This window comes from Lathyrus oleraceus, chromosome 2 (assembly GCF_024323335.1).
Source record: "Lathyrus oleraceus cultivar Zhongwan6 chromosome 2, CAAS_Psat_ZW6_1.0, whole genome shotgun sequence".
In the NCBI taxonomy this organism is placed as follows: domain Eukaryota; kingdom Viridiplantae; phylum Streptophyta; class Magnoliopsida; order Fabales; family Fabaceae; genus Lathyrus; species Lathyrus oleraceus.
This window is the reverse complement of record NC_066580.1, coordinates 426,509,201-426,529,646: the sequence shown is the minus strand read 5'-3', so window position 1 is coordinate 426,529,646 and position 20,446 is coordinate 426,509,201. Positions and strand designations below refer to the sequence as shown.

General features: G+C 33.5%; 1 protein-coding gene across 1 annotated transcript; it reads left to right on the top strand.

Annotated features, from left to right (window-relative positions):
• The first annotated feature begins 16,723 nt into the window (after positions 1-16,723).
• Positions 16,724-18,831, top strand: LOC127123534 (uncharacterized). Its single transcript, XM_051053745.1, has 3 exons — positions 16,724-17,333; positions 17,925-17,987; positions 18,692-18,831. The coding sequence occupies exons 1-3, from the start codon at positions 16,724-16,726 to the stop codon at positions 18,829-18,831; spliced, it is 813 nt and encodes a 270-aa protein (XP_050909702.1).
• Positions 18,832-20,446: the final 1,615 nt, after the last annotated feature.

Here is a 20,446-nt window from a genome sequence, read left to right as displayed (position 1 = left end):
AGTGAAGAGGCATTGGCAGATAGAAGGGATGTGCAATCCATCCCCTGCTATTCAGTTGAGTCTTTCATCTTGCTCGCACTACGTGCTGATGCATTTTGAATAAACACCCAAGATCCTTGTATACAGAGTCAGTCATGTGGAGTAGGGTCCCTCATTCTGGATCCCCACACTTTCATTGAGTCAAGCTCACCCAGGCCTGGGTTAAGAGCTATGAGGTCTTATCCTCATTACCTTTCATCTGCTCACCCTGACGGTCAATGTCAGTGGTTAAGAGCCTCAGACACCCTTTCCAGTTAGCTTGTTTGTCGAGGTTGATATGACCCCTTGACTAAAGCCCAGCCTTGTATGAGCCACTTGTTTGCATATAGCGTGTGATACCTGTTCACCTGTGCTTGTGTTTGCTTACTTGTTGTTTAGGCTAGCTGGCTTCCTGTGCAAGTTACTGATTAAAGACCTCAACATAGGGATCGTATGCATGACAACTTCTAGGCTCGAGTCGTAGTCTCCCTAGTAGCTTGTTATCTCCCTTGTCTCTGGTTAGGATAGAAGTTTTCTCCCTATTAAGGGGAACTACGTCGCCCGGATCCTCATACCAGATGAGGTACGTAGGCAGGAGATGAGCTGATCTCTCCGGGCGCCCTTTTTGTTTTTGCGTGTGTTTTGTTCGCCCTTTTTCTTTTTCAACTCTTTTGTGTCGTGTGTGTTAGGAGATGGATGTAAGACCAGCGATTGGCATTCCGTATCCTATTTGCGTTTGTTTGTTCGGAGTCTGATGTAAGTCCAGCGATTGGCATTCGGTTTCCCGTTTGTTTGTTTGTGTGTGTTAGGAGATGGATGTAAGACCAGCGATTGGCATTCCGTATTCTATTTGTGGGTGTTTGTTTGGAGTTGGATGTAAGACCAGCGATTGGCATTCCGTTTCCAGTTGTGTGTTTCGTTTGACGTCTCAGCGTCCCTATTTCAGTGTTTTGTTTCAGCGTGCGTTAGCTGAGCTACGAGTGCTCTGATTCTTCCTCTGGTTAGAGAAGATATGTATGCATGGGATGCGATGTCCCAGCGAGCACGTTTCCCATGTCCCCGAACTACGTTAACTCTGATGTTTGTCTCTGACAAACTACATAGGCCCAGGATGCAACATCCTGCCGAGTCCGTTTCCTCTGTCTTTCATCCGTGTTTCATTCCAGTTTTGTGCAGTTTTCGAGCAATTATTCAGCAACCTTATTCTATTCTTTTTGAGCGTGGATCCCGTTGAGTACGACGGATACGTAGGGGTGCTAATACCTTCCCTTCTCATAACCGACTCCCGATCCTATCAATCTCTGGTCGTGAGACCATTCCTTTCCAGGTTTACTTCGAGCGTTTCCTTTCCCACCTTTGGGATAAATAACGCACGGTGGCGGCTCTCTTTCTTTTTCCCGCCGGTTTTTCGCGTAACGCGACAAAAGGCTTTAACCAAACAGAAGGTCTAGATTACTTAGAAACATTCAGCTCAGTCATCAAGATGACTACCATAAGTCTTATTCTTTCTATTGCATCCACCAACAATTGGTTCTTGCACCAATTGGACATTAATACTACTTTTCTACATGGTGATCTAGATGAGGAAGTGTTTATGAAATGTCCCCCCGACCTGAATGTTTCTGATAAAAACCCTTGTTTGTAAGCCAAGCAAGTCCTTTTATGAACTCATGCAATCTAGGCGACACTGGAATAAAAAATTAACCTCCACCCTCATTGACTTAGGTTATAAACAATCTAAATCAGACTAATATTTGTTTACTAAAACTTCAACTATTTATTTTACTATTGTCCTTCTTTATGTTGACGATTTAATTCTTGCAGGAAAAAACATCTCTAAAATAAACAACATTAATTAATTTTAGGTGTCAAATTAAGTATTAAAGACTTGGGACACCTCAAGTACTTTCTTGGTTTTGAAATCTCTAGATCTTCAAAAGGCATTAATATTTACCAGCGAAAATACAATCTGGATTTAGTGCAACATGTAGGGCTACTTGCAGCGAAGCCATCATCCACTCTTATGGAGCCATGTCAGAAACATGACATTGAGAATGATGAACCTCTAACTAACCCAACACAGTTTATAAGTTTAATTGGTAAGTTATTGCATTTAAAACACTTAAGGCCTGACATTTCTTATTATTCTTGAAGGCTGAACCAATATATGTCAAAATCCTCAACCACACACATGCCGACAACAATGTGGATTCTGAAACATGTAAAAAACGCACCAGCATTAGTACTATTTTCTGCAGTGATTTTGGAATGATACTGACAAGATTGTCTGATTCGGATTGTGGCTCATGTCCCACCACAAGGAAATCTACAGCAGGTTTTATATTCTTCATGGGCACCAATCTCATTAGCTGGAACTGCAAGAAACAACACGTCATTTCATGCTCATCTTCAAAGACTGAAAATAGAGCATTAACCAACACATAATTTGAGGCTCAATGACTCATCTACCTTCTCCAAGACTTCAACATTTCACACAATGGGCTTGTCAACATCTTTTGGTATAACCTCAATGCTATTCACATAGCCACAAACCCGATTTTCCACGAACGTGTTAGATTCTCATCTAGTCAGAGATAAACTTCAAGCAAATATAATCCATCTTAAGTCTATTGATTCACAAAACCAAATTGTTGATTTGTTCACTAAACCCTTACACGTTGGGTCGTTCACCAATTTAATTACCAAACTTGAAATGGATATCATTTTAGATGGGTGTTACATTTCAAATTATTTTCCAAAAATCTATTTTTTTAGGGTTGTTATTTTATAACTTTGAGTTGGTTAGAGAATTGGACTCTAACAAATGTTTCACTTTTGAGCCTATTTATAGTCCTAGACTCTTCTTGTAATAGATTGAGAAATATTGAATACATGATTCTTGCTTCATTTTCTAACTCTTACTTAATCATTAAGTAAGATAATTGGTGGTGATGAGGCCATCTGTTCAGCATGCAAAGCATGCCTATCTGTTTTTGTTGCAACGGATTTAACATATTATTGATTAAATTAATTTTATAAATAAATCAATTAGATTTAATCAAATAGATTCATTATATTATTTTAGATGATCTATTGGATGTTAAAATAAGTTGAATAAATTTGATACATTTATATTTTTAAAGAAATTTCTAAATTTACTTGCTAAGGTGCGAAGGTTTATTGAAAAGATTCATTTAATAGTGTATTTAAGTAGTTTTAAGCATATAAAGAATAGATTGAAATTTTTATATTTAATAAATGAATGGATTATATTCAATTGATTAATTAGTTGTATTTAACATATAAATTAAATAAATTAATAAATGGATGAATGATAGATTCATGGATGACATTATCAGCCTTAACATTATCTTATTAGGTATGATAGATTGAAAACTTGGGTATGGACACAATGTGGTTTGTGAATTATTGTGAGGGTAGAGGTGAGAATAACAAATTAGTAGAGTGGGGATAACAAGGATGTTTTACTTAATGTATAAATATCACGTTCAAAATCAGTTGGGCTAATGGATATCGTTTTGCAAAATGTAAAGCCCAAAATAGTTCATATTCATTTTATTTTTATTTTATATGCCTCCAATTTGAGCAATTTATTTGACACTCCTAAAATTACACCTGACACCCCAAGCATTTAAAAAATGTCAATTGTGATGTTTTCATAGTTTATCTTTCATAAATCTGAAGAAAAAAAACTAGTCTCCTTGAATTAGTAAATTTATCTGACACTCTTAAAATTACACCTGACACCCCTTGTATTTAAAAAATTGTCAATTGTGATGTTTTCATGATTTATCTTTCATAAATTTGAAAAAAATTAGTCTATATAAATTAGTAAAAAAATCAAAAATCATATTGTTTTTGGAAATATCTGATGGAAATCAGAACATTTTTTTTGGCAAAACAATTGAGAAATAACCGAATCTTTATAGTAAATGTAATATTTAGTATATGTTTATATCGGATTTTTTGAAATTTCGATATGTATTTCTATTGAGATCAGATTCATATAATATCTTATGAATCAGATTTTCTAGCTAACTTGAAAAAGTAGGTTTTTTTTATCAGATTTTCTAACACCTTGAAAAAGTAGGCTATTTTTTTTTCTTTTTATTTCAACTATCTTAAATGGATGAATATGGGATGGATGAAGTTAATGTAGATTTTACATTATTTTTCACCACTACTGATGTATCGGCCGATAACACATTATAATCTCTACTCATTTGACATTTTAAAAAGATGACGTAAATCTCTCTCTCTCTCTGTCTAATCTCTATCTCTTCTCTCTCTCTCTCTCTCTCTCTCTCTCTCTCTCTCTCTCTCTCTCTCTCTCTCTCTCTCTCTCTCTCTCTCTCTCTCTCTCTCTCTCTCTCTCTCTCTCTCTCTCTCTCTCTCTCTCTCTCTCTCTCTCTCTCTCTCTCTCTCTCTCTCTCTATATATATATATATATATATATATATATATATATATATATATATATATATATATATATATATATATATATATATATATATATATATATATATATATATGATCATGTTAACCGATTTCCTCGGGGAACTGGTTAAGAATTTCAAATAATGAAAATATTATATGTTTAGTGTATTGAAATCTGTAAAAAAAAAGCGAATTATTTTTGTTTTTAATGCATTGAATACATATTTTTTAGAAAAAACTTATGTTTTTAGTCTCTTAAATAATGTTCAACTTACCTTTTTAATCTCTTAACTAGTATCCGGGGAACTCGTTAGCATTTTCCATATATATATATATATATATATTGGCTTAAAGTGTTTTCAGGAGCACAAAGTATTGACCGGCAATATAATATTTTTTATAATTACCATTCACTCTGATACAACAAATGTTGTAAAAGGTAGGCGCGGTAAACTAATTCTTGGTTGTGAAAGGGGAGAAAATTACAAGAACAAGGAAAGCTGAAGGTTACTTGCAGCAAAAGTGTCAATTTTCCTTTATTGGTTTAGAACTGTATCAAGTGATAGTGGTTGGAACATAAAAGTTAGATGTGGTATTCACAAACTAGATCTAGCCGAGGATTTACACGATCATGTTATACTTGGCCATTTAAAAATCGATGAAAGATAGTTGTTGGATGATATGACAAAGTACCACATGGCATCGAGGTTCATAACGGGTACATTGAAATATTGGATTCCTGAAAATTATGACAAGTGTCAAATAATTTACAAAGTAAGAGATACTTACTAGAATACTATGAAAGGTTCATTCATGGAAATACAACATTTGATGAGTTTAATTCATGATGTCGAGTATTTCTGTTGGTCAAGGATTAATGAGGAATCAGATGTTATTGGTGATACATTTTGGATACAACCCAATTCCGTGAAACTTATGAATATGTTTTATCAGGTTCTGATATCCGACTACACATATAAAACTAAGCTGCCACTGCTCGAGATTGTTTTTTTTACATCAACTAAGTTGACATTCTTAGTTGGGTTTGCTTACTTAAAACATGAAAAGGAAGTCAATTTTAAATAGAAACTAGAGAAGCTGAAGAAGTTGTTCACATCCAAAAAGTTGTTTTCTAAGGTTATGATAAATTGGTGATTGAACAAGAACTTGCCTAGATGAATGTCATTGAATTTTTTTATAACTTCATACCACCTATTATGTACTTTTCACGCTTAGAAAAAAGTTGGGAATAAATGAAAGGTTCTTGTCGAAGGTAATAGACAAGATCATGTGTTGAAATTATGGAATAAGATTGTGCAAAAAGGGTGATTTACTATGAGGTACACTTTCAACATCTTGACCTAATATGTGTTGATATCCTTTTCTTCGTTGACTATGCTAAATGAACATGATTAACTCCCTACAAAGAAAACTTTATTGTTGCATGGGCTAACCAAGTCATCCACTTAGGGAACTTAATAACAAACAAGTAAATATTTAACATGAGCTTACATTTATTATTTAAATACAAGTTAATTCTTAACATATTTATGTAATAATATTTTATAGGACCGAATCTACTCATTTGAGACTTCAAATCATATTGAATATTAGTAGAGAAAATTGTTTCGTTATGGAGCCAGAATTATTGGTGAAAAACGAGGTAGATTCTTGATGCAGTAGTGCAGATCTTTGGTGATGCAGCGTGGGTAGACCTGGAAGTTTATCACTTTAACAGTCAAGTTAGTGTGTGAATGAAAATGGGTATAATGAATTGTTATCAGAGTTGTATGTTAGATTGCACATGTGGTGATTTATATATGGTGGATGGTAATTTAGCCTATTTTATGGGGCATGTGACCGATCCAGAACAATTTTCCCCAAGGCTTGTCGTGACATGACATATATGAAGCCTTTCCAGAAACCAGGTCGGGCTCCTAGTCCCAAGATCTTTACATAGAAAAGTAGAAGAGATCTGGGGACAAGCACATTAAATGTTAGACTCATAATTGATATGTTTCACATGATTTCCTTATACATGGATCTAAGTTCGTAGGTTAGGGCGTGATACTTTCCCCTAGGATACTTTAGTGCTCTCAAGTTATTTTTTACTTTCAAGGCACGATTTGACCATTATTTTTCATCTTCCTATTTTCTTTCATTTTGGATCGTTGATTTACCCATATTGCTCTATTATATAAATATTATTCCGGCCTTTCAAATGATTTTCGATTCTTCTTACAACTGAGACTTATTTTATTCTCGCAAACCGTTTCGTCCTTCCTTGAGCTCTGATGACCTATGATTTTGACACCTTCTCTTTTTATCTGGGTTATGTGTTTCCTGATTCACCATTATCTTCGAGTTTCACTTTCCTTTAATCTTTTATTTGCTTCACCTTTTTATTTAGGTACCATTTCTAGTCCCTTTTTCTTATATTATATTGCGTTTTTTTTCGTGGCCAATATAGAAAATAAGCATGCATACATGATAAACAATCCTCATGACGGGGATTCTTCGTCATCTGTAGTATTTTAAAACCCATATATTATAAATTCTGATCCATTAAAGGTTAATCGATCCAACCCCAACTTATCATGCTTAGAGATAGATCAAGATCTGGAGAGAGTTTTGTAGAAAGTGGTGATGAACCCTTTAGCGCCTCAACCGAGGAGAGTGCTGATGAATCTTAAAAAATGAAGAGATGAACTTTAATAACCTTAATATGAGGGATGTGGTTGTTTGTATTTCTTCCTCTATCAGAGCTCATACAGATATGAGTGTTCCTATAATAGCTCGGAATGAGTGGTGGACTTCCTATTTTACTAGGACTTTTAGAGAGAGACACATTCAAGACCCTAGCGATATAGGAATTGGGTATCATCTTAATTTTAGAAGCCAATATATAGTTTCTAAGCAACATTATATTTTTCTATTGTACTGATGTGAATACTAGAATAAAGAGTTGCCTCTGAATCTTTTCTTTAACCTTTTTAGTATGGCGTGTACTTCCAAGGATCCTTGTCGGGGGATAAGGATTGATCTCATTGCATAAAACACTTAAAAAGTATGGCATCTATATTTAAAGTTGGAATTATTTTAAGGATCATTTCTTTTTGGTGACTCCTTAGACTCCGGAACCCCAGTCTGTATTCTACAGGGTCTGTGAGGGAGAACCTTCCTCAACCGGTCCTTTTTGCCAATATCCAAATAAGTGTAAGGATATGATCTAGAAGCATTGGGCCTGGAGTCACTTCATTCAGGAATCACACACATATATAGTCTCTTCTGGCTCTCTGACCCTATATAGGAATGGTCTTAGCTTTAAGAAAAATTGTCTGAGCTCTACAAGGAAGTGGTTAGGTTGTCCAATATTCAAAAGTAGGTGGATACCCATGGTGTCCCTTATAATCTGGATGCTAACGTATCCACTCTTAAAGAGTCTCTAAAAGGTAAATAAAAAACCTTTGAATAGGTGAAAATTTTTAGAGGAGACTTTGTCCTCCCAAGTCACTACAGCTGAAGAGACTCCAAAGAAGAACAAGGAGGCTCATACGGAGTAGATGGTGGTGTTGAAGAAATATTTTGATGATGCTGACAACAAAGGCCTTAAGGTATTCTTTGATGCTTTCAAGAACATCGTCAACCAAGTGGATATATTGTGCTCGAGTATTGATATTCCCCAAAAGAGGATGGGTCGTGAGAAAATGGTTGTTGATAGGGAGATTGTTAGTGACAATGAGGAGAATAAAGAATGATCTTTGTAGTCTTTAATGTTGTTGAAGCTCTTTGTAATGAATTTAATTTGAAAACAAAAATTCTTGATAATTTATTTTCTTTTCTTTATTTAGTTCTTCATACCTCTTTATGCATTTTGCCGTTTCGATGGTCTGCAATTTTATTCATCCTTTATTCGCCTACAATTTTGTTTCATCTCTTTCGCCTTCAATTTTGTTTCAGCGTTTTTGCTTACGATTTTGTTTCATTGTTTAGCCTACAATTTTGTTTCATCTTTTTTGCCTATGATTTTGTTTCATCATTCTAACCTTTGTGGCTTTGCTTCATTCTTACTCGTCTCATCATTGGTATATGGCTTAAACTTCAACGTCAATGAGGATCATTCCCGACCAACTTTTAGATCTCCCTTGCCCCTAGGTTTGACTCTGATTCAAGATTATCATATCTCGGGCTTAACCGCCTTGCTTTGTAAGGCCTATCTACCAAAAGAGGTGTGTTCCAGTTATGGCATAGTACACCATAATTACCGTGTACCCCGCTTTCTTTAATATATATATATATATATATATATATATTTATATATATATATATATAATATATATATATATATATATATATATATATATATATATATATATAATTTTAACAAAGAGCATTGTAATGTTAATATAAAAATATTACATAGTAGGATACATAATTACAATCTTCGGGAAAACTTTGAAATGCTTAACTAAAATATTGCTTGTGTTTTGCAAGGTTCCGCGTCCTTAGGATGGACTCCCAAGTCAAAGTATCTAGAGTGTAGGCTATATTTCCTATGATAGTCTTGATCCTATATGGTCCTTCAAAATTAGTTGGGAGTTTTCTGTCTCCAAAATTTTTCCCTCTGACGTCGAACTGTTTTAACATGAGATATTCATGTTTAAAATATCAGGGTCGAACTCACTTGTTGTATTTGGCTACTGCGTCCTACTTGACAACGATGCTCATAAGGGTGGTGGAATTCATTCTCTCTTCTAGTAAGTCTATCTCTTCTCATATTGCTTCAGCAATACCCTTCTCAAATAAGGGGTGCACCGTCCTCCAGCTAAACTCTTCTACTTTGACAAAATTGACGACTTCGGTCTTGTAAGTCAGTCAAAAAGGAGTCTCGTTAGTTGTTGAATGAGGCATATTTTTGTATGCCGAGAGGAAGTGTGGGAGCTCATATGCCCAGTTTCCCTTATTCGCTTCAAGTATTTGATTTAACCCTCTTAAAAATACTCGATTCTCTGCTTCGGTTGTCCGTATGTCAGAGGATGTTCTACTGACGTGAAATTCCTTTTAACCTTTAAGTATTCCAAAAGCTTTTTGAAGTTCTTATATGTGAATTATGTTATATTATCTACCGCGACAACTTAAGGGATCTTGTACCAATCTAGGATGTTCGTCTTGAAAAATTTATAAATGTTGGATGTTGTGATCTTTACCAATGCTTCCTCTTTAATCCACTTGGTAAAGTAATATACTTCCACGATCATAAATTTAAGATGCCTTGGTTCTAAGGGAAAAGTTCGAGAATATCCATCCCCCATTATGACAAAGTCTAAGGTGATGGCAAAATATGTAATTCTAATGGGGGGTGTTGGCATTATCATATCTCTTTACGTATTCGTTAGCATTCTGGACCATGGAGGACAGTATTACCTGACTCTAAGAACTTTCTTGGCCAAAGCTCAAGCACATAAGTGTTGTCCAACAATTCCTTCATGCACTTTAGCAAGATCATATGCAAATTATTATCCTTCCAAGCAATTGAATATAAGGGTCAACAATCCCCTTTTGGTACAAGGTTTCTTATATCAAAGAGTATGAACTAGCTCTTCGTTTTACGAAGGCGACTTCAATTGGGTTGGTACGAAACATTCCTTGCTCGATCTATACTGCAATGTGAGATATCCAAGAGACTCGTATGTTGTCATTTATTTCCATCACCGTAACCTCTAGAGCTTAAATACCGGGACTTTTCAAAGTTTATTGGATGAAAGAGTGATTTACCCCAGAAGCCTAAATGTTGGTTAGTTTGGACAGGACGTCAGCTAGAGTGCTATGCTCTCTTAGGAGGTGCAATGTCTCTGAAGTCTTCAACTTCGCCATCTTTTCTCTAGCTAAAGAGACATATCACTACAATAATGACTCTTTTGTTTGAGCTTCTCCTTTGACTTGTGAGACCATGAGTTAGGAGTCTATTCTTAATCTAACACTATTTACCCTCATCTTAGCGGCCAATATGAGATTGACAATAACTACTTCATACTCTACTTGATTATTGGTGGAAGAAAATTCAAAACATAGAGATATTTCGATCATCAGGTCAACTTCATTCTCTAGGATTAGACCGACTCCACTTTCTCGACTGTTGGATGACCCGTTTGTAAACACTTCGCAGGTATTAGATGGCTCTAGTGTGCCTGGGGTCAATTCTACAATAAACTCTTCGAAAAAAATTGCTTTTTAGTGCTTCCCTTGATTTAAAGGAAAAAAGTTCATACATCTCAATGGAGAATTTCATTAGCTTTTATACTAAATCCAGATGACAGAGTACTTTCTTCAATGGTAAGTTGATTCAGATAAATATGGCATGGGGTAAAAAATGTTGCCTTTTCTATATTTTCATAGTGTGTCTCTAGTCCTTCTAAGGCTTTGGAGGTGAAATAGACTGGACTTTGGATTGAATTTGTCTCTGTTACGAGGACAATGTTATTTCTTCATCGAATGTAACCATGTAATGGAACAAAATGTCCCCGAATGAATACCGAGATAATACTGGTGAAGTTGATAGGGCCATTTTCAAGGATGGAAATGCATGTTGACAATCTGAGGTCTACACAAAAAGTTCTTATTTCTTTAATAGTTTATAGAACGATAAGGTGTGTTGCACTGGTTTTGAGATGAACCTATTTAAGGGTGTCATTATCCCATTTAACTTTATAACTTCCTTCTTGATTGTCAGAGCTACTATGTGAATAACCGCTTCACATTTATCCAGGTTCACTTATATGCCCCTCTATGTCAGATAAAAGCCCATAAAATTGTCAACCTTGACTCCAAAGGTGCATTTTTATTGATTGAGTCTCATATTATACTAAAGATCTCTTAAACGAACACGCGCGAGATGCTAGTCGTGTAATCCCTCTTCTTTGGACTTAATGATCATGTTGTCCCTGTAAACCTCCAATGTTTCGCCTATTTTTTATTTGAAAACCTAATTCATCATACTTTGATATTGATCCCCTCCATTCTTCAAGCCAAAAGGCATATTGGTAGTTTGCTTGTTCGATCATGAAGGTCGTCTTCTCTTTATCTGACTCATACATAGGTATTTAATTGTAGCTTAAATACGTATCAATAAATGACAAAAGCTTGTACCCAGTCGAATTGTCCACCAACTTGTTTATGCTTGGAAGTAGGTATGAGTCTTTTGGATACAAGAAGATTGTCGCCTTCTCGTTTATGACACGTCCTGAGCACTAGGATTGGTGTTTAATTGATGACATGCTACGTAGGGTTCTATGCATGACATCTCATGGGGATAAACGGTGAAAAGATTAAGATTAAGCATTTGATTGATCATTTCTTGACCCCAATGGATAGGTCAACCCCTATCTTAACCAACCATGTCAATTATCTTCTATTTGGATAACTTTGAATTATCCATTTGGAACCGACCTTAAAACCTTCAATTTGATCCCGATCGAGGGACCAAGCTCACCTTCCCGTGGAGTTTCGTCTTCACATATGTCGAAATCGACTATGCATATTGCTTCACATGCCTCCTTCCTTCTCTTATTAGGGATGACAACCAAAGATACAGACTTTCCAGTGTTTCTTCATGTATCCTCCGTGCTCCACGCATGTCAACTATGATTACAATTGGATTTCCAAAAACTTTGTGGTACTTCATTTTCAGGTGGATGGGGGAAGGCACCACGACTAATGTTGCTAGGAATGACCAAACGAGAATGTTGTTGTAAATTCTTCTATAAGGAATCACAAAAAATAAAAAGTTCATAGATCTCTTATTTCTCCCATGTCCCAAGGAAACCAACAGATATACATGTCCACATAGAAGAGTAGAGGAAATAATTGAATGTTAGGAGGCTCTGGCCTTTGCACAACTTTGGATCCTGCTTTCTTAATCCCAACTCTATGAAGATTCTGAGGTATATCAAATTGTAAGAACTTCCGTCATCAAGGAGGATCTCTGAGACAAAGTGATTAACGATGGTAGCTGTAATGATCAATGGAAGTGTCGCGTTAGGAATTCCATACATCTTTTCATGGTCTTAGAACCCTAATATTGGTTTATCGCTCTTTCGCTTCTCGGTTAGTGATGTTGATTCGAGAGAACTCAACAATGGAGATTCTTTTTTTTTTGAGTAGATCTCCACCAGTTGCATTTATGACAAAGATTGAAGGTTATCTTTAATTAGAGGATTCTGAAGTACTTTTGGAAATGAGATCAAAATTTGCTTCTATCTTAGCGTAAATGTTAAAGCGCTTGAGATTTGAATCAGAAGAGATCTGATTGTGGAAATTCGCAAGGATCAAAAGTCAATTTCCCACATATGACGCAAATGTTTCTTTACGAAACCGAAATTATTGGTGAATTGATGATGTAGATTATCAATGTGATGGTGCATATCAATGGTGTTGTAGCGCACTGTGAACCTGCAATGTTAGAACTCTGACGCCCAAGTTAGTTTGTGAATGAAAAGGTGTAGAATGTATTATTATCATAGTTGCACCTTAAACTTCATATATGATGATTTATATACGGTGGATGGTAGTGGAGCCTATTTCGTATTGGGTATATGGTCTGCAAGAATAAGGACATTTGTAGAAGCTATGATGCGGTAAAATCCATGTTGAGTGTTTAGGGGCGTGAAAAGTGGATGACGATTTTGTATGAGTTATCCTATTACTTTTAGGTACAATATTATATTAGTTACATTGTGTAAGAATCTGAACATCATTGTTTTTCCCACTTCTATCATCTTCATCTATGTCTTCATGTAAACGTAAACTTCTTCTAGTTGGTTTTGTCAATAATGGCCATTGAGTTCAGTTAAAGATGAATTTTGATTGTCCATTGCCTCTAGTTACAGACCATTGGAAAGAGAATTGTATCTAAGGTGCCAGAGAATTGAAATCAACATCTGTGGATCACATAAAACATTGGAAACACGAAGACAAAATACACACACCAAAGAGATAACACGTAGATTTGGAAGAACCAATAATTAGACTCGATGAATATTTACACTTTAGTATGATCGATATTACACCAATATTTTAGTAAGATCTAAATTGTATCAACACTTTTTATATGTTAGAATGCTGTTAATTTTATGTTTAGTATATGATATGTTTTGTTGTGTCAAGATGTAGTTGAGTTTATACTATGTTATGTTATATCAAAATGTAGTGAAATTTATGTTGAAATTATGTTACGTCTCGCTAATAAACAAATAAATATAATTATTAATTATTTAAAAAAGACATACTAAATTTTATAAAAATACAGCGCCACCCTACCAATACATGTTATTTTGTAAAGTCTGGTGGCAATCAAAATACTATATCATATTTTAAAAAAAATTCTATATCACTTTTGTTGCCTTTAAACATAAAATTATAATTAATCGAGCCAAAACTCATGTATTTTTATTTTTAAAAAATTAAAAAATCTATATCACCGCCACACTATACATCGAATTTTACAAAATATATGATAAAAATTCTAAACACCGATTATATTATAAATCCGACATAAATGCAAAATATGTCGGATTTGTGTCAAATATTAGCAATATCCTATATAAATTTTAAACAAACAAAAAAATAAGAGAAACTTACTGAAGTTTTAAAAGATAAAAAAATGTAATTAAGTTTGTCAAGTTTCATTTTTTTAATTAAAGGATAATATGGTCTTTCATCCAAATAAACTTGTCCTTTAGTAATTTGGATTTTAAATTTCAAACAAAATGTTTTTGTATTTTCAATACCCAAATTAAAATTTAAAATTATTAAATCAAAATTAAGAAAGATTTATATTAAAAAGATAAAATACTTAAAATAATATTTAAGTGATTTTTTACTAATTTAAGTGATTTAAAAAATAATTCAAATTTAAGTAATTTTTTAAAATTTTGATATCCAAATAAATTTATACTAAAAAAATGAAATATTTAAAGTAGTATTTTAAAAATAACTATTTAAATCCATTTTTTATTTAAAGCTTATTTTTTAAAAAAACTTTATAAATTATTTTTCAACTAAAATATATTACACTATTAAAAATCACTTTAAAAAATTTGAAACAAACAGACTCAACATTGAATTTACTATATTTTACTATTAAAATGAAGAATTTTTTTTTGAGGAAATGAGAACCTAATTAAGATGCCAAAGTGAGTCATCTTCCAACAATAGGGAAAAAAGAAAAAGAGAGATTTTGAACTTATCTAATTCCTAACTTATTAAAAATAAAATAAAATGGTATTGACCCCTTGTTTTAAGATTTTGTAGTGGTTTTCTTTTCTACAAGCTAACAAACTCATAAGTCATGGTTTTGTTTGGTCCATAGGAAATGATCTCTCACATATTTGGTATTGGTTTGTAACGACATAGTAGACAATTCGACAATAACATTTATGAGAGGTAATGTCCAAAGTCTAGATATATGAAGTATATACTTAAATACACTTTCAAATAATATTTGATATAAAGTCTTTATAGATCGAGGTAAACGTTAACAAATAAAGATTTCAGTCAAATTTGGATGATTTTGAATTGTATTTTGGTCGATGATTTTTAAGAGGACTTTTATAATTGGTGATGTAGAAATCATGCTAGCTGGCAGGTTACATTCAAAACACACTTGTATGATCTTCTCTAGGGGTGTTCAAAACCAAACCAACCCAATAGAAAACCGCAAATCAAACTAAATCAAATCGCAACCGCAAAAAAACGCATTTGGTTCGGATTCGTTTGGGTCATTTTTTAATAAAACCGCACGGTTTGGTTTGGTTTGGTTTGCGGTTTGTATTTTGCAAACCGAACTAAACCAAACCAAATCGCATTATGTTACAACCCAAACTTCACTTATCCCACATCCAACCCAAACCTCAAACCTAGTATGCCTTAAGCTTACAATTACAAACAATTTTCTCTTAATCACACTTAGGATTTCAATTTCAACCTTCTTAAAACTCTCATAATAGTATCACACATTCTTCTCATCTTCTTTTCCATGTAGATCTCACTTATTCTACTCTAATAAGTCATTTATTATGTTCTTTCTTTTTTTATCTTTTATGTTACGTTTTTATTGCACTTTTCTTCTCAATCTCGCATCTCTTATGTTCTTTTTTTCATCTTCTCTAATCTCTCATCTCATATATATATTTTTTTGTTTTATTATAATTTCTTTGATATTATTTTATGCTACTATTTATATTTGTCCTTTATTCCACTTTTGTCTAATCTGATTTTTTGTATATTGAATTAAACATTTTTGTCTAAATATGATGAATTTTAATGTTATTTAGTAATGTATGAATGACTAAACACAAAGTTATGTCGTATTTATAGGAGTCTATATGGCTGAATAAAAATATTATAAAAAATCGAACCAACCGAACCAATCCAAACCGCATTGATTTGGTTTGGTTTTATTTCTAAAAGTCAACCGAACCAAACCAAACCGCATGCTTTTTTCTCTTGCGGTTTGGGTGATTTTTATCGCAAAAACCGCGCAAACCGCACCGTGAACACCCCTAATCTTCTCCAACCCAAATATATAGTGTTCATTTTCATGCACGTTGAAACTCATATTGTTGATATTGATTTCTCTAAAATAAAAAATGCATATGTTATTATTAGCTAATAATATATCCGATAGCCCTTAAGTTATTTACTTCCATATATATCAATAACATTTGAATAAAATGAAAACACAAACAATATTTTCATACTTGTTTTCTATTATGACATGAGAGCAGAACGATTTGGATTCTTCAAACGATAAAGCTCTTTCAAAATATAAATTTAAACTCTTTCAAAAGACAAATTTGAGAAGAAGAAAAATACCTCAACCGTCATCTTGAATATGACATTCACCTTGAATACGTCTTATAACCCTGGAATACTTTTGGTCCCTGCAACACTTAATGACCAAAATTATTGTACATGGGCAAGATCAATGAAAATTGCTCTGCGAGCAAAGATAAAGTTTGGGTTTATCGATGGATCTATCAAGAAACCTAGCAAAGAATCAACAAATTTTACATATTGAGAAAATGTTAATTCAATGGTGATGGCTTGGATGATCAATGCCACCGATCCAAATATACACGGTAACATCTCACACGCATCAACTACTTGAGATATTTGACTCGATCTTGAAGAATGATTTAGTTAGATCAACGCACCAAGAATTCACTAGGTATGGCGTATTGTCTACGTGATGGGAAAAGAAGCTGATATGAGTGTCATTGATTATTATACGAAATTCAAAAGTATGTTTGATGAACTTGATGAATTGAAACCTCTACTTGAATGTAACTGTGAAGCTTCCAATAAATTGCTACACAGGGAAGAAGACCATCATGTTCATTTATTTCTTGGAGGTCTTGACAATGAGAAATTTAGTCAAATAAAAGGAACCATTCTCTACTCTCATCCTATTTCTTCCTTACGCCGTATTTTTAATCAAATACAAAGAAAGGAATCACATTATACAACAGATAAAGAAAAGAGCACCAAGATTGAAATGAGTTCTACTTTCTACTTATTCAAGACAAAGAAATCAAAGTGGAAAGACAACTCCAAATTGAAATGTAATCACTGTGGAAAAACAAGGCATATCAAAGTAAAGTGCTTTGAGATTGTTGGTTATCTGAGTAATTATAAATCTAGAAGAACTCAACACAGAGAGAAATATAAAAAAGGAGGCAATGGTGCAAATTTTGCACAAGAAGATGAGAAGAAAGACAACACAACGGGATCAGTTCCAGGTCACGCTATGCATGGATTTCGTGTCAAGAGTCAAGCTAGCCCACATGACAAAATGACTGGTAAATCACTAAACACCATCACTTGGATACTTGATAGTGGTGCTTCACACCACATTACTCATTTAAAAGGATGCAAAAATTGGAAAGACCTTTTCATAAAATAACACCACCTGGAACTTCAACATTAGTTGAAAATAAGGGAGATGTGCACTTATCAAATCATTCATGTTGCATAATGTGCTTTTGGTTCCAAATTTCAATTGCAATCAAATTTCAATTCATAAATTGACTTGTGATCTAAATTCTATTGTTACATGTGATAAAACTTGGTGCATAATTCAGGGCCAAGCTTCGATGGATAATATTGAGTTCAGTGATTTACATGAAGGTATATATGTGCTTTCAAGACAATATCATGTTGGTTTCTTAGGTATAACTAAGAAAAATATGACACATTTGTGGCACATGCAATTGAGACACCATTCTACTCAAGTTCTTCAATATATTTATCATTATCTCAATCGTACTTTTGATTCAAATAAAGATAGTTGTTGTGACATTTTCCGCAAATCAAAATAATGCAAAAATTATTTTTCATCGAGTAACAATAAAGTCGATGCACTATTTGATTTGATTCACTGTGATCTTTAGGGGATACTGCCACACATAATGATTCACATAATTTCTTAACAACTATAGATGATTATTCTCTAGGTAATTGGGCGTATTCAATGAACAACAAAATTGAAACTCTGTAAAACTTGATGAATTTTTGCAATTTTATCAAAAGGAAATTCAATAAATAAATCAAAATAATACACAACGACAATGGTACATAATTTTTGAATTCAAAATTTCAAAATTTTATTCAACAAGAAGGAATTATTCATGAATCCTCTTGTATCTCAACACCTTAACAAAATGGAAGATTAGAGCGCAAATATAGGCAAATATTAAACATTTCTAGAGTTTTGCATTTTCAAGTAAATCTTCCACTATTGTTTTGGGGAGATTTTATGCTAATTGCATCATATTTAATCAATAGAATACCCATAATAGCTAATAAGGGGATCACCCTAAATGATTTACTTTTAAAAAAGGCACCAAACTATCAACAGTGAAAAGCTTTGGTTGTTTATATCACACCAAAAGTGTGTCTAAACCAATAGAAATTTTTTATTCAAGAGATAAAAATGCGTGTTCATAGGTTATCCACATGGAAAAAAGGATGTAAAGTCTATAGTATTCAAAATCATTCCTTTTACACATCCAGAGACATAATATTCTATGAAGACATTTATCCATATAATCAAGAAAGTGACACTACCAATGTGAGTGTCATTAATGCAACATAATACTATTTTGATGTTCAAGAGTTAAATTCCACTAATGATGTTCAACTCGAACTAATGTTGTAGAAACAAATGCAATTATAGACAATGGCGATCGCGAGGAAGCAACTAGATACACCATAGATTCTACAGAACTTGTTGAAGATAATTCAGCAAAGATTAGTCATGCCAATTCAGAATTTAGAAGACATAAACGCAATAAGTAATGACATTGATACCATCAATAAATCTCAGGATAATAATGCAAGTGAGTGGGATCATCACAATGACTTTTCCAAGTTACTAGTGAGGGGGAACATCAAGAAGATGTTGATAATATGAGCAATAAAGTCACTGACAGTGAGGGAGTTGACATAACACCAAGGGTAAAACACCCTCTAGCCTATCTCGAAGAATACCATTTTTACAATGTCAACACTAACTCTAAAATATCATTTCCTAATAGTGTCAAATATCCAATTTCACAATTCTTGCACTATGAATTTTTTTCAGAATAACATAAAGCATATCTTCCGTCCATCACTTCATATGACAAACCTAATTCATATAGTCAAACAACAAAATATAAAATATGGCAAAAATCTATGGCTCAAGAAATTAGGGCTTTAGAAGATAATAAGACTTAGGAAATAACCATATTACGCAAAGGAAGAAAAGTGATAGGATACAAAGGGCCTACATGATCAAACACGTAAAGCTACACGAGAAATTGAAAAATACAAAGCTCGTCTAATAGCAAAAGGATTCACTAAAGTAGAGGGCGAATATTTTAATGAAACATTTGCGCAAGTTGCTAAAATGGCAATTGTTAGATGCTTACTAAATATTAAAGTAGCCAAAGGATGGAAAATACACCAAATGGATGTTATTAATGTATTCTTACATGAAAATTTAATAAAATATGTCTACATGAAACTTTCACAAGGTTACAACACTGCCAACAAAAACATGGAATGTGGATTGAAGAAATCATTATACCTTTTACACCAAGCATCTAGAAATTGGTACTAGAAACTCTCTCACTCATTAATAAGCTATGGATTCCAAGAAAGTCATGCTGATCATAGCCTCTTCACATACTCGCATCAACATATTTTTCTAGTAGTCTTGATAATATGTCGATGACTTAATCATTGTTGGGAATAACGATGAAGCAAGTAAAAAACTCAAGCAACATCTTAGTCAATGTTTTGATATGAAAGATCTTGGATCATTACAATATTTACTTGGTCTCGAGCTAGAACAAAGAAAAGAGGGATTGCTCATCTTTTAAAGAAAATACACATTATGCATCTTAAATGAATGTGCTATGTCTGGTTCCAAATCTTACTCATTCCCAATTGAATAAAACCATAAACTTGTTATAGCCAAAGGACCTCCATATTCAGATCCATTAAAGTAAATAAGATTAGTTGGTTGTCTGTTTATCTTACAATAACAAGGCTAGAATTTTCCTACTATGTAGACATCTTAACTCAATTCATTCAAACACCTATTCAGGATCATTGTAATGCAACGATAAGAGTGTTAAGTTATCTCAAGCCCTCACCAGGTCAAGGTATAGTTTTACCAAAATATAATAACCTCAAATTAGTTAATTTTTTTTATTCAAATTGGGCATCATGTCCACTAACACGAAAATCCATATCTAGCTACTTAAAGAAACTTGGTAATGCTCCAATTTCATGGAAAACAAAGAAGAAAGTAAATATATCTCAATCCTCAAGTGAAGCAGAATATCACGTAATGACACATGCTACTAGTGAACTAATTTGGTTAAGAAGTTTGCTATCAAGTCTCCAAGTAGCAATTCATTTAGCT